The sequence below is a fragment of the Pterocles gutturalis genome, unplaced genomic scaffold (genome assembly GCF_000699245.1).
Source record: "Pterocles gutturalis isolate BGI_N339 unplaced genomic scaffold, ASM69924v1 scaffold36179, whole genome shotgun sequence".
Taxonomy (NCBI): Eukaryota; Metazoa; Chordata; class Aves; order Pterocliformes; family Pteroclidae; genus Pterocles; species Pterocles gutturalis.
Genome location: NW_010129412.1, coordinates 10,097 through 24,776, shown reverse-complemented (window position 1 = coordinate 24,776; position 14,680 = coordinate 10,097). Strand labels below are relative to the sequence as shown.

Sequence of the window (14,680 nt, the reverse complement as noted above, 5' to 3'; positions counted from 1 at the left end):
GGCCACCTTCTGCCTAAAGCTGCCCATCCAAACTTCTGATAGAAACCATGGAAAAGAGCACTTGCAACGCCTAAGTTAGGCACCTGTAACAGAGATGGTCAGGGTAGGGACCTTTAGAAACTCCATCAAGAGAGACATGATAAAATGGGGAAATTGTTACGCAGAAATGTTTTTTAATGTATGGTGATCCCACTGACTGTATAAACTTCAGGAAATTAAGGTGTTTAACAGTCTGGTCCAACACTTGGTGAACCCGCCAGGCATATTCCTATGACTTCGGAAAATGTTTCGTCAGCTCCACAGTTCTCACTGTGGGAGATCACAGTGAGGTCGGCAGGGTTATGTCATTCAAATTGTTTGCGTTGTGAACTCCTTACTTAGTACTGCTCTTATTACCTGAGAATTTAACTATGCTTTTGCTGTTAAATATACCAAGAAGGTGTCATGCAACACAGCTGAGAGCTAGCTTTAATATCAAAACATGGTTCATATTCACTTCAGCACTTTGTTGTAACTCTCAAAGAGTTTCAATGATCTCAGCTTTTTCACAAGGATGAATTCAGATCAGAATCTTGTAGCTTAATGTTCTGGCATCTCAACTACAAAGTATTTAAATTCATGTCCTTAATGATATGCCTATTTTGATTTTAAGTGCAATGAAAGCATCTATTTTTACAAGGTATTTGCAGTATTTTAACTTCTTTTTAAGCTAGACACTTTCAACACAGTATGATGTTTTTCCTTCCCTCTCCATTCATTGAATGGATCTTCATTCATTTCTTCTCTAGATTTATGCTTCAGATTAAATCATATTTAGCAACATTGAAACATTTCATCAAGTAGTAGGACTTGTTTGTCTTCTCCTATTTTTTTCTTTCACCTCCATGTAAGCAGGCTGGATTCAGTGGAGCTGGTCCTGACAGGTAAATCAGGCCCGTTTCAACTATGTAATGACTGACTCGTGCATTTAACTGAACTTGGGACCTTGCAAAGCTACTTAAAAGTGGAAGTGGCTCAACCTGAGCTTCAGTATATCATAGCACATGGCATGCTGATAAATGTAATTTGCCTGTGTAACAATCAGGGATGGAAGACTAAAGTAAACTGGAGTTACATCAAGAACCTTGTGTGGGATTGGTGTGACCAAATATAGATGTCAACAATGCAAATTTCTACGTCTCATGCAATTGTCTATACTCTCTCTGTAATTAGTGAAGAAATACAGTCTCTCCTACAACAAGATCTATTGCATCTGAAGGTATATGTCTAAAGTACCTGAGATGCACCATGTCTACAGGTGCCTGGTTTTTTTTCAGTGGGTGTAAGGAGAGCTTATGGTGACTAGCTTAGGTGTAGACATCAAAAAATACCTGTATAACCACATTATATTCCTTTCTGTGACTTGTATTCTCTTCCACTCTTTCTTGATTTTGTTTTACAATTCTAGCTTGTTGCATTTTCTGTGGGAGGGTTATGTCATTTATGTATTAGAAATATCATACAGGGTATGAAATTCCTAAATACGGAACAATGCTTAAATAGAGTAAATTTCCTGTGCAATACTTACTTGGAAGATGCAATGGTTGTCTTACCATTGTCAGTTCACATCTGTCCACTCTGAGTGAAGTTGCTCTGTTTGAAGGGCTAGCCAAGAGACCCCAAACACAAGAGGAAATTTCAACCTGGAACTAAATTGAACACTGATCTTCTTAAAGAGACTGTTAGTTCTGCAGGCTTGTATATGGCTATAATTTACACATAAGCCCCCTGACTTTCTGCTCAGATGAATAGAGCTACATATTTTTAGCACTTCTGGAGAATGTTGGCATTTTTCGCTATGAAAATGAAGTCCCTTTTTCTTTGGCTATCTAAAGACTCCTGTCTTTCTTGAGAACCCCCACGGTAGAGTGACCTTCTGTTTTCTAGCTTACTGTGCCATAAATGAAACAAATCAGGACCTGGGCAGGCTATGCATTGATACTTTTTCTCCATATTTTTTCATCACATCCATTGCTCTTTGATGGGAGACTGAACAAACTAGAAGAGGGCCAGCCTTCACATGTAGAACAGAGGTAAAAAGGACAAATCTGGAGGGAGTTTTGACAAGTTTGATATTAAGAGTATAAAGGCTTCCCATAGGCTTTTTTTTTAATAGCCTATGAAGAAAGAGAGCTTTCTTCCAGAGGATCGATTAAAGTTATCTTCTGCTCTTAAATTATCCTTTCTAAGTTTTAGATTTGTGAGAGAAGTCTGGAACTGAAGGATCAACCTACATTACTTTCTTAGGGTAACAACTCATGTTAACAGAGAGCTTGACTGGACACCGGTCTAGGCCTGACACACTGTTGTGACTGTCAAGTGCAACATGTCCAACATGACAGCCCTTCCTTCTGTCCTCCCTGAACATGTAATGGTCTTAATCTGGAGACTGAAGGGAGGTCAGGTTCAGATTTGTGCTCTGTTTCCAGCCCTTGTCTAGCTAAACAATGCTTTTCACCAGGAAAATCTGAGATTTTACCAACATATTGATTTAGGTGTCTTTTCTTTCTTACTTTCTTTCTTTCTTTCTTTTTAATAGTGGAAACTCCACCCCCGCCTTACCATGCAAGAGAACCTCCAGGAACCCACAGTGGGCGGTCAATGGATGCAATAGCTGAAAGTCAACTAGTTCTGTCTTTACCCAATGGAGGTAAATCTGCCGATGGAGAAACTGAAAGTAAATAACCATTTGTACTATTCTTCAAATAAAAACTGTTAAGCAAAAAAAATTGTTATTTGAACAAGAAGGTTCAGTAGTCTGTAATAATAGGTTTCATACAGTTTTGCAGTAAGGCTGTGTACTAGACCCATCCATTAGCTAGCAGAATAGGTTGATTTGAGAATTCAGTGAATCATGTGCAAATTTAGAGTTTAGACCTTATTTGCATCCACGGACTATTATAGTTAGAAAGCTATTAATGAAAGCAGACACTGTTATCTGTGTTGTAAAAAAAAAAGATATCAAATGAAGCATGGTGAGGCAGTATAACACAAGAGCACTATCAATATCAGAACTGATTTCTTTATCACCTTCAGTTCTGGGTTTCAAGTACTTTAGAGCCTTGTGGTTGGGACCTTTCTTACTGCCATCTCGTATAAATGTTACATTACTGGCTGGCTAGAAAAGAAAAGGACATGTTCTAGTGAAGTACAAAGATTTTTACAGAAGGCCAAACTCTTTGTCGTTATATAAGAATGCTTTAGTGGGAGAGGGCATGGGTGGTCAGAGTAGTAGGGTCTGGGATCCTCCTCTCTGCGCTCAAAGCAACTTCATGACCTCTCCAGCATGGTCTCCATTACCTTGAGAGTAGTAGCGGCAGGTGATGCCTCCACCACTCAAAGCCCATTGCTGCAGAGCAGCAAGGGGAAGTGGAGTTCCTCTTCTGGATTTCCCTTTGGCTTCCTGCTACTGCAAAGGAAAAATCACCATTGTTCTTTTAGTCCAGCATATCGTAGTCCTAAACAAATGTCCTTCATGGCATGAGGACTGAACACTGGGCACATACATGCACATTAAAAAAAATAATGCCAGCCTTCTGAAACAGTGAGGAACATGTGTGTATCACAGAACTGGAGGAGAAGGAAGATGAGGGTAATAGTGCTGATTACGGATGGGTACACAATGGCCAGATAATAACTAGTTACTAGACACCAATACTTTTAAATAAATTGCCAAGATACTTTAATCTCTTTACTGTAGTTTACCATTCCTGATTACTGCTCTAGGGAATATTAGTTGGCAGCTTATTAAAGGTTATGCACAGAGGTGCTCTGGGGGCAAGAGGTCTCACATGCCTGTGGCGTGCAGGCAGGATAAGATTTCCCACTAATTCCTGTAGGACGAATGAGTCTCAGAGATTCTGTTACATTTTTGAGTCTTTCTCGGTGTCTGAGTTAGAAAACCTGGACAGGGGTAGATCCGAAAGAAATGACCTTGCTGACATTTCTGCTTATGGTCCCACATGGAAACAGAAAGCCCCAAAGCATGCAAAAAATTGGGGGGAGTGATTGATTACTTCTGAACTTCAGAGTTTTGTATTGGGCTGAAGGCTTGGCTCAGTTTTGACTTCCTTTGAGCCCATCTGTCATCCCTAGGTCCTGCTGGTGTGCAGAGCAGTTGTATCCCTTACTATTTTCAGTGCAGAGATTGGGCCCTGGTTCAGCAAGGAATGTCAGCATGTGCTTCATTTAATGGAATGTAGTTATCACTTTTAAGAGCAAGTGGGGCTCCTCAGAGGCTTAGAGTTCAGCTGGTGTACCAGCCCTTTGCATGTTTGGGGCTTCAGTTGTAAAATAAAGAAGAAACAGAAGCTGTTGTTGAGATAAAGCGTCACATAAGTGACTCTTTAGATGAAGAGCCAGGGGGGTGGGAATGAGAGGGAGGGAAGAAAGGAGACAGAGAATGGTGGTTTAAAAATATTACTGAGACCTGAGCAGCTGATTAATTTCATTTCCTATAGACTTTCGGCCTGTTTGCTATGAAGAACCCCAACATTGGTGCTCAGTTGCCTACTATGAACTCAACAACCGAGTAGGAGAGACTTTCCAGGCTTCCTCTCGAAGTATCCTTATAGATGGATTTACAGATCCCTCAAATAACAAAAACAGGTTCTGCCTGGGACTACTCTCAAATGTAAACCGCAACTCTACTATAGAAAACACCAGGAGACACATAGGAAAAGGTAAGAGGAAATCCTTTCTCACTGGGAATATTCAGAGCTTGAAAGAACTGTGCATTGCATTAACAAACCTAGCTGATCTGTCAGATGTGCTTGTCTTAAAATCAAAGCTCTGAGATTACTTGTGAAATAGAAGAAAAGCAGCTGATCCTTTTCTGACTGGATAACAATCAGCAGAGTAGCTCCTACAAAAGCTATTAACTTGGCCAGCAAGGAGAAAAATGTTGTTTATAGTTGTGTGTTCTAATTTAGCAGTATGTATTTTCATTTTATTTATTAGAGCTTCTGGCAACTGGGAATATTGCCATTGAAATGCCACTAAAAGGATAATTGCTGGTGCCTCAGGGCTGGTTCTCCTACTACCAAATAACAAAGGGAGATGGATGAAACACTTAGTATTTATTTATCTGAAGAACTCTAACAGAGTTGCCTTTGTAGCTTTTTCCCCCCTGTCAGTCTGATTCCCTCTCTTGTCAACTTTTCATCAGTAAAACTAAGTCTTGGATCCTCCCTCCAGCAGTTCTTGCGTACTCTGCTTCTTGTGTACACATACCCTGTGCGCACAGGATCATATGGTACTGGTGACAAGTACAAGGAGACCACACCTGGACATGTGTGGCTGCACATACTCTGTCCCAGCTCTCTAGGGCTGCGTAGGGCCTGATACTCTCGCAGAACTTCCTGTTGTTCGTGGCAGCGAGTCAGGAGCCCTGTACAGGCCACTTCTCTGTGCAGATGGAGGTTTGCCTGTGCTGGTATATCCAGTCCAGACTCATTATATTGCCAACCCAGCCTCTCACCAGTAGCTGCCTGGGAATGGATTTCCCACTGGGCTAATTAACTCTAATTGTTCCACTCCTATTATCTTGTCAACCTCACCTCATTTCCCAGGCCTAGAGCAGTATTCTAATTGGCTCTTGATAGTCTAGTGTTGAATGACTGAATACGAGGAAGCTCTGAGACAAATGTGACATAGTTTTTACAAACAACAGTGAACCTGTAGGCTAGTGCAGATGTTGTACATCACTCTTGCACTTTTCTCCAGAAGGGAAAGCACTTGTGTTGCGGATGCACTCTTTGAAGCCAGTATGATGCTACAAGTGTCTGTCAGAGTAGTTTGTTGTGAGGGATGGAAATGAGTTGTACAACTAGTTCTAACGTACTTGGAAAATACAGCAAAACTTCTCTATCAGCATAAGCTGTCAGAGGGATGTAGATCAAAGCTGAACCCGGCCCTAAAAGGAGAAGGACAAAAGATCCCAGTTAAAGGTGTCGTTTGAGGATGTTACATCCTGTGACTTTCTGACCAAAAAGAGGAAGAGACAGAACAGGAAGAAAATGGGGTAAATGCTAATGGTCCTCATCCATTCAAATCTGAAGATCTGTTTTCATTGATTAGAAGTCCTTTAAAGTCTTACACTAGGAATCTGCCCAAGGGAAGGGAGCTGGTTGCCCAGAGAGGAGCTTAGTATATCGGAGATCCTTAATCTTACTGCTCTTCCCTCTTTATGCAAATCTTAAACACGTTCAAGTGGAATAGAAGTGGCACCAGTACAGGCCTGCAGAAGAGCACAGAGCAGCTCCAGAAGTGTGTAGTTCAAAGGCATGCTGGACAGATGAAAGCTACTGAAATGGATACAATTGTCACATGTTAACAAGGGAGAAAAAAGAGTGAGTAAACAAGATTAGCTCAGTAGGATAAGGATATGTGATTGAATTGTCATCTAGTGTATCAGCGTGAAACGGTTTCCTGGAAATACCACATCAAAGCTAAAAACAATCCAGAACACAATGCAACATCTACTAGCAATTGGACCTGTTTCAGCAGTCGGACTTCAAGGACAAAAAGGGGACTTCTGATCAGAATCAAAAAGATGTAGATGCTTGGAGACTGCTGCATTTCCAGTTTCTGCAGAGAGCAATGAAATCCCACAAAAACATATGGACACTTGATTTGGTCTTCTACAAATATGTATTCCTTTTTTTGGCTTCCTTGAGGATGCTTGTCTCTGGCAAATGAATACCAGAAGAATGAAAGTACACAATACTCAATATATTCCGAAAATCTAGCCTTTAAAATTTTTCACTGTAGCACTCAGAAGTGTGGTCACCCTAAATCAGTAGCCACACCTGAAGATTTGAAATGTGGTGAACATTTATGTCCTTATCCTTCTCTCCCTACCCTGTGTTCTCACTTTTATCTCTTTATTTCAGGAAGTTGTATGGACTCCATCAAGATCAAGGATCTTTGTGTTTTTAGTCCTTCTCTTTTATCCACTTTCCACAGAAAGGAAAGGAGACATAGGTCAAGTAATAGCAGTCACAATGTGAAACACCCCATAATGTCTGGGGTAGTTGCACTGGAGTTGACGACTGGTCTAATGGAGCTGTCATCTCACCTGTGTTCCCAGTGGAATACTAGCACGTGCTCTGAGCCACACCCTCCACCACTCACATCTAATTTGAGATCTTGTGGGTGTATAGAAGTAGAAGTCAAGTGATGGCTTAAAGACAGACTTTAAGGTTCCCATCTGAGTCACCCTGGAAGTCTGTGGGAGAGAATATTTTTCACAGATTCCTTTCCTACTCAACCTGCTTTTCCCCAAGTCTTTCCCACTTCTGTTTAGAGGCAATTTTTGTCCTAAGGATGTGCTGCTGCCCCTTGCTGTCATGACCACAGAATGATGAACAGACTGGGAATATGTAGCCGGTCTTCTTTGTATGAAAGACAACAGGAATAAAACTAATTACAACTGAATTATTAAAGCATAGTTATCACTAGCTTTGCAGGCAGTCCACTGAGACTCGGTGAACATGTGCATTTGTATGTAAGGGTTTTAATGCCATACCTGGGAACAGAGAATTTTATTTTTATTTAGTGGTGTTTTTTATGAGAACAAAGAACTGAGTTTTCTCTTGGCCATGGGAGGGGTTCATTTCACCTAATCTAGCCATGGGAAGGGTGAATGTCTAAGCATCTTCACAGGATGACTTGGCCCCCTTCAGGGTGTGGTTTCATGCTCAACATTTAAGCAGTCTGGGTCACCGCTGCCACACTTCCACTGATGAAGATCTCACTGCAAATACATTTTCTTTTGCTTTGTTTTGTTTGTTTTTAAGTTTATTAGCTGGTTCAGTTCCCCAGTCTGGAGGGCTGCCCAGTCCCCAGCCATTGCTGCCAGCATGAAAGCAGGTGTGGGTAGAAGCAGCAGGGGCAGGGAACCAGAGAGAGCCTGTTCAGCACCTGCACAGGCTTCCATCGGTTTAAGCTGGCTGTGAGCCTGCACTCTGTAGTGGATGGAGTGAATCATCTGGTCACAGTTCCTCTCATCTTCTATCAACTGGAGAAGGCATCTACACAATTAGCTTACACAAGATCCCTAACTTTAGTGTTGCCAGATCAGGCTAAGATAAATTCTCCCACCAATTGAGGTATATATCTCCTCCCCCTCTACTCTGCCCTGGTGAGACCGCATCTGGAATATTGTGTCCAATTCTGGGCCCCTCAGTTCAAGAGGGACAGGGAGAGAGTCCAGCACAGAGCCACAAAGATGATGAAGGGAATGGAGCATCTCCCTTATGAGGAAAGGCTGAGGGAGCTGGGTCTCTTTAGCCCGGAAAAGAGGAGACTGAGGGGTGACCTAATCAATGTTTATAAATATGTAAAGGGTGAGTGTCAGGAGGATGGAGCCAGGCTCTTCTCTGTGACATCTAGTGATAGGACAAGGGACAATGGGTGCAAGCTGGAACATAGGAGGTTCCACTTGAATATGAGAAGAAACTTCTTTACGGTGAGGGTGACAGAGCACTGGAACAGGCTGCCCAGAGAGGTTGTGGAGTCTCCTTCACTGGAGACATTCAAAGCCCACCTGGATACATTCCTGTGTGATCTGATCTAGGTGTTCCTGCTCCGGCAGGGGGATTGGACTAGATGATCTTTCAAGGTCCCTTCCAATCTCTAACATTCTGTGATTCTGTGATATTTTCATGCAAGCAGTCATCCTGGGAGGACCAGAGTCCTTGGATGGATACAAGTGCTTCCATCTTCATTTCTCCAAGGCATGGTAAAAATTTGAGAGTTAGCATTGGTAAGTCACTCGGGCACTGAAAAATCTAGAAGGAAATTGGTTTTCTTGCTAAAGGTCACTTTGAGAAGGATCTGATGAGTAAGTCACAGTCATGTAAATGCAAATACCTGTTTCTGATGTGGTGGATAAAACAAAATACAGAAAAGCTGTTTTTAAGTATACACCATGCTGTGTTTGAACTGCATGACATAGGATCCTGTAGTAAAAAAATTGTGTGCAGTGAAGTGGATCTTGGTCAGCGTGCATGTGCTCAACAGTGGAGGTCAGTCCTGGCTTCTCCCCTGATTTGGATGTGTAATGCGTAACAGATTTGTTAGTTCTTTGACAGTTTTGATCTATGCTTTGTATATGGCTGACATATGTTTGATAGTTATGTGTGTGTGTATATGTCTCGTCATAAAGTACCACGCTGTTGCGTTAAAGGAGTAAACCAGCCTTCACTGAGAAACAAAGAAAAACATCTGTGCCAAGACCTTTTTCTCCTAGACCAGTACCTTGAAATAGTGTTTTATGACAATTTCCTCTTAATGTTGGTGGTTCCATTGTACAGATAAATGGATATGCACACACCTTACTGTCTTTCAAAGGCAGTGTGTAGGCACTGAGTGTCTGGAATGATCCTGGGCTTGTATGCCCACACCAGTAAAATAGCTAGAGAATTACTGGTATAAAGTGTGTTGTGAACAATAGAGAAATAATACACGTTATTTTTTCTTTTTCAAGGTGTTCATCTTTACTATGTTGGTGGGGAAGTTTATGCTGAATGTGTCAGTGACAGCAGTATTTTTGTGCAAAGCCGCAACTGTAACTACCAGCATGGTTTCCACCCAGCCACTGTCTGTAAGATCCCCAGTGGCTGCAGCCTCAAGATCTTCAACAACCAGCTTTTCGCCCAGCTGCTTGCCCAGTCAGTCAATCATGGTTTTGAAGTGGTGTATGAGCTGACCAAGATGTGTACTATTCGAATGAGCTTTGTTAAAGTAAGGATTCTTTGTTTTCTCTTGCATTTCTAAAAAGGCAAATCCCATCATTTGCTAGCTTTGGTGCAAAACTAAACCCCATGAAATCCTTCCCAAGTGGGGCTTTAGACACCCAACTTGCAAATAGCAGTTCAGACTGTTTTCCAGTATTGTTGTAAACTTCTAGGTGCTTAAAATCAGTAGCTTTTGTGGTCAACCTGGAAATTTCTTAGATTCCAAAAATTAGGTATTCCATAGGCTTTTTGTGTAAAGTAAGAAGAGACTGAATTATGTTCCCCTATTGATTGCATAAAGAGCGCAACTTAGAGGGGCTTAGCAACTTGTAAATATTGTAACATATATCTTAGGCAGTTGTGATCTCTCCTATCGTTACTGGTTTGCAATAGAGCTTGGTAGGTAACTATGGACCTTATGTCTCTGGACTAATTTACAGTCTCAGCATTACTATAGACTGGTATGTATGGTCTCAGTCAAGAAACAACGGGCCCTCCTTCAGCCCCCACTGAGCTTCCTGGGAATTGTTGTTTGCCACCTGTCTGATCCCTGGCAAGAAATTATCTTGATTTCTGATTATATTCACTCTGTCCAGCCGCACTACCAGAAGGCCTTCTTGAAGCAGAATACAAAACCCAAAAGAACACCTGACCTTGCACCTGTTATTTGGAAGAGACAGGAGGCCACCAAAGCCATTACTGCTTCCATGTCTTTCATATCTGAACTTTGCAGTCTGACTGCTCGGTGTACAATGTATCAGTCTTTGTGGGAGTTTCTTAAATCTTCTGAATGGCCTTCTCATCTGAATGAGATCTCTTGACTCCTTTTAGCACTTAGGTTTTACTTCGCTGCCTATTGTAGCATCTAAACCCCAGAGAATGATATTTCAAGACTGTTTACAGATGCGCTAGACTGACTTCCTATAGTGCTGCTGGAGAGAACTAGCAGCGAAGTTCAGCCTGCAAACTAGAGAACTTGCACCACTAGAACCAAGTTGGTCCTGCTAAGTACCCTAAGAAGTGGCTTGAGTATGTCCCTATGGCCTACAGTTTTAGTTCTGTACAAATGACTGAATCAAGCTGTTTGATTGAATTCACATCTAAGATACTACAAAATGGTTTGAGGCTTGAGCCCAGTTCGCCTATGTTCTGCAAAGCAGATGAGTTGAGTCCCATGCAGCTTTCTGGTTGTGAATCTTTCCAGCCATTCTTGGGGACCCATCTCCTTAACTGTCTGAGAGCATTAAAGAGTGCACTGTAACTTTTCCCAAGAGTTCAAGCCAAAATCTTTCTGCCTGTGACCGCACTCTTGCTTTTTTCTTGGGAGGGAACTGACATCTTGTTCACAGGCAAGCATTAGGGGGAAAAAAAAAAAAAAGAAAGCAAGAAACCCAACAAACAGCTTTTTCTTTAATGGAAGACATGAATGGGCATGTTGTTTGTAAAGGCAGTGTAGCCAGTTAAGCAATATTTTCATTATCTCAGCAACTCAGGGGCAGTCTCTTTGATGTGTTATCTGCCTCCATGCCCAGCATGGCAGCAGAAATGGTGGTGCTGATGCACTAAATAACGCTGCTGCCACATTATCACCTTGCTTTGTGGAAACAATAGCAGCCACTGTAGTGCCTCAGGCACCAGAAGACCAGTGCAAGGAGTTATTTTGAACCCTTTCCCATGACCTTTGGAAAATGGCTATGCAAATCTCATCTAGGTTCTTCCTTCCTGGCCTGTAAAAATCCTTTCCCGTACTCAGTCTTTTCAAGTTATTTCTCCCAAGGTGTGACCTCCGGTGTGTTCAGTCTAGGAATGCCCCTGGGTGTTGAATATGAAGTGAACAGAGGAGCATTTTGTCTGTCAGAGCCACACACCAAGAGCCCCCAGGTGCAGTGCAATCCTGTGGCTTCTCCCCCGATTCATGTCCAGATGCTGCTGGTCACCTATAGCCCACAGGACAAGCAGAGCCAAAGGGCTGGAGACCCTTCCTCCTACCCCACCAAAGTCTGAGCTACCAGCTGAGAGGCAGGGATGGGTAGGGACCAAGACATGAGAAACTTGCCAGGACTGTTTCATCTTCTGAAGGCAGGACATGGGACAGAGGGAGGTGAAAGTCATGTTACCTCTGATACCCTTCTTGTGCCCATGGCACAGCTGGGAAGAGCTCAGCCCTTGGGTGGATGTGAGTGTATACTCAGTGAGAGCAGACAGCAGTTTGCATCCACTGAGCACTGCTCATAATCAAAGCAGGATGGCTATTATCCCCTCCCCACAGATGAGGCAGCTAAAGCATGAAGTGGAGAGACAGAGAGTTTCTCCAAGCCAAGGTCTGAATCCAACACCCTACCTCCCACATTTCCCCAGGTCTTGGGGCCAAGTGGACGGCCCAGCAGACTTGGTGGTGCACCACTGCACGAGGCAGCTCAGTGCTCTGGGTCAGGGCTGGAGCCTGGGCTGGAGAGAGCTGTTGCCCACAGGAGCTGGAAAGGTCTGGCTGGAGCAGCAGGACCCCTCGGCTGATCTCCCCTGTGCCAGAAGGCTCATTTCTGGTCTCGCCAAGGGGATATCGGTATCCTCTTCCCACCAGCTGTGCAAAACACCACCACAGCTTTGCAAGTGATTCTCATTTTATTCTCTCATTAAGAGAGCTCCACCACTGGGTTCGTTCCAGCCCTGGGGAAGAAGGAAGATACCTGTGGTGCAGAAGTGATGTAGGGGAGGAACAGGGGGTCCTGCCGTCCTGGCATTTCCGCTGCTGGAAGCTCCAGCTGGGCCTGAGCTGGCAGCGCAGGAACTTTTGGGGAGTTGCCAGCAGAGGGAGATGGCCAGCCACCCGCACGCACTGCTGGGCTGCTTCACAATCAGGCAGGTTGTGCTTGCAACCTGTAATTCCCATTCCTCCGGATTTTCCACCCTGCCAGTTAGCAGAGGTGCACCGACTTCTCTGGCACTTGCCGTTCTGGCAGCTGACTACTTTAAGATTTCACAAGCTCAGAAGTCTGTCTGCACCGATTTAAAGAGTGGCATTTTATGCAAACATTTCTAGAACCATTAATCTTAGGTGCCTGCGAATGCAGGCCCTCTCTAGCCTGATAAATGCTCTGCAGGTCAAAAAAATGCTGCCTGATTAAAAGTACTCTTTGAGCTTTGGGGGGTCCATATCTTACTCTTCTGCTTTCTTGCTCCTTTTCTTCATTAAGTAGAAATTGATTTTTTCAAGACCACTTATTATGGCATCTAGTTTCGGTGTTGATCCTAATTTTGCAGCTAGTCATCTAGAGAAGTGGGTTCTAGCAGCCTCAGTTGTCTGAGATGTTCATCACTCTACAACTTAGGTTCCTTCGGCAGGCATCAGTCTCAATATACCTCCATGTCCTTTTCTCATGACAAGAATATCAGCGTGCTTGACTAGCATAAAGATAGGCAAGGCCCTGCTTCTCTGAGCAGCAGCCCACAAATGAAGAGCCTCATCCTTGCAGGATGTCCTCATTCTGCACTTTGCCCTATGGAAAGCTGAGTTCAGTTCTGGCAGTGAAACAGCCAGTGAGATGCAAGACTTTGGGCTGTGACTTGGATGTCTTGTGTTGCTGTGAAATCAGTCTGCCTGCGTAACAAGCAGACACTGTGCCCGCTTGAGGCACAGGGACTTCTGGTTCTCTTTTCTCCCTACCAGCAGTGCAACCCCATCCTCCATCAGACACTCCATATCCTTTATCTTCCCAAAAGGGCTGGAGAAATTACTGCAGGACTTCCCACAACAGACAGCCCTGAACTCTTGTGGGAAAAGAGGACACGTTCAAGGATAGAAAACCTATGGAAAATACCTATGCATAGGTTAGGTATGGTACTTAGGACCCTTGCTGGAAGTTTCCAGAGGTTCAGAAAAATACCTAGAGCTTCTAGAGTCTTGGACTCATAGGATGCATCTCTACCAATAAATGAAGCAGTGCCCAGGATCGTTCCCAGTCCTGTTAAATTGCTATGACAGAGTCTGGCCTGCTTTTCGTCTGTGCCAGACAGAAGTCTGGCAGACTTTCCTGGGCACGTCTCTGGGGCGTGAACAGCAGCGGCCATTCCCCATGGGCTCTTTGAAGGCAGCCAAGCTCAGAAACAGGCCTTTCCATGCCAGTTGGTTTCAGGACCTGGAAGTATGACTGAACTTTTTAAATTTAATAGTATAGAGTCCCTGATAACTATGGTAACAATGAATGACTTTATAAAAGGAGCAAAGTCTCTAGAGCAAATTATCCCTAGGACAAAGCATTACATTTTGGGAACATGAGTGATAGACTATGTGTAGTTGTTTTAGACTGTCGGCACTGGAGTTATGATTTTATGGTTTGTTTGGTTTTTTTTTAAGAAAAACTCACTTCTTGGTCCTTTGATGCTTTTATAGGGCTGGGGAGCAGAGTATCATCGCCAAGATGTTACAAGCACGCCTTGCTGGATTGAGATCCACCTGCATGGACCGTTGCAATGGCTGGATAAGGTGCTGACACAGATGGGCTCACCTCATAACCCCATCTCCTCAGTCTCTTAAAAATCATCTCTAGAATTCCCATAGCATGGATGCTATTGCAGGCAGTGGCTTATAGGATTTCCAGTGAACAGAAGCTTATATATGTAGATGTATGTAGATGTAAATATATCTATACATAGTCTACTCTCCTTTTTTTTTTTTTTTCATGCTACGTTTTGTGGTTTATAGTTATTCTGATGCCAGTACAATAAGTTTAGAAATTCAGGTATAGTGTATCTGTTCTCTAGTACAAAATAAGCCAAATTCCTGCAAAAGTGTCAAACATTTCCTGTGAGCATCTTCATTCCCCAGCCAAGCCAGAAAACGGTGCAAATTCTCAGCACTTTCATGCAGATTCAGAAACCTGGCTGTAGCTGTTCCTAGTAGG

General features: G+C 43.2%; 1 protein-coding gene across 3 annotated transcripts in view; it reads left to right on the top strand.

Annotated features, from left to right (window-relative positions):
• Positions 1 to 14,325, top strand: part of SMAD9 (SMAD family member 9) — a 21,800-nt gene extending 7,475 nt beyond the window's left edge. Inside the window, exons 3-6 of one of the 3 annotated variants that reach the window (XM_010079936.1) lie at positions 2,579 to 2,716; positions 4,500 to 4,721; positions 9,530 to 9,786; positions 14,170 to 14,325. In XM_010079936.1, the coding sequence (XP_010078238.1) occupies positions 2,579 to 2,716; positions 4,500 to 4,721; positions 9,530 to 9,786; positions 14,170 to 14,313 (761 nt within the window). In that variant the 3' untranslated portion in view covers positions 14,314 to 14,325. The remainder of the gene's footprint in view (positions 1 to 2,578; positions 2,717 to 4,499; positions 4,722 to 9,529; positions 9,787 to 14,169) is intronic. The other 2 variants (XM_010079937.1, XM_010079938.1) reach the window with 2 other exon arrangements.
• The last annotated feature ends 355 nt before the right edge of the window (positions 14,326 to 14,680 follow it).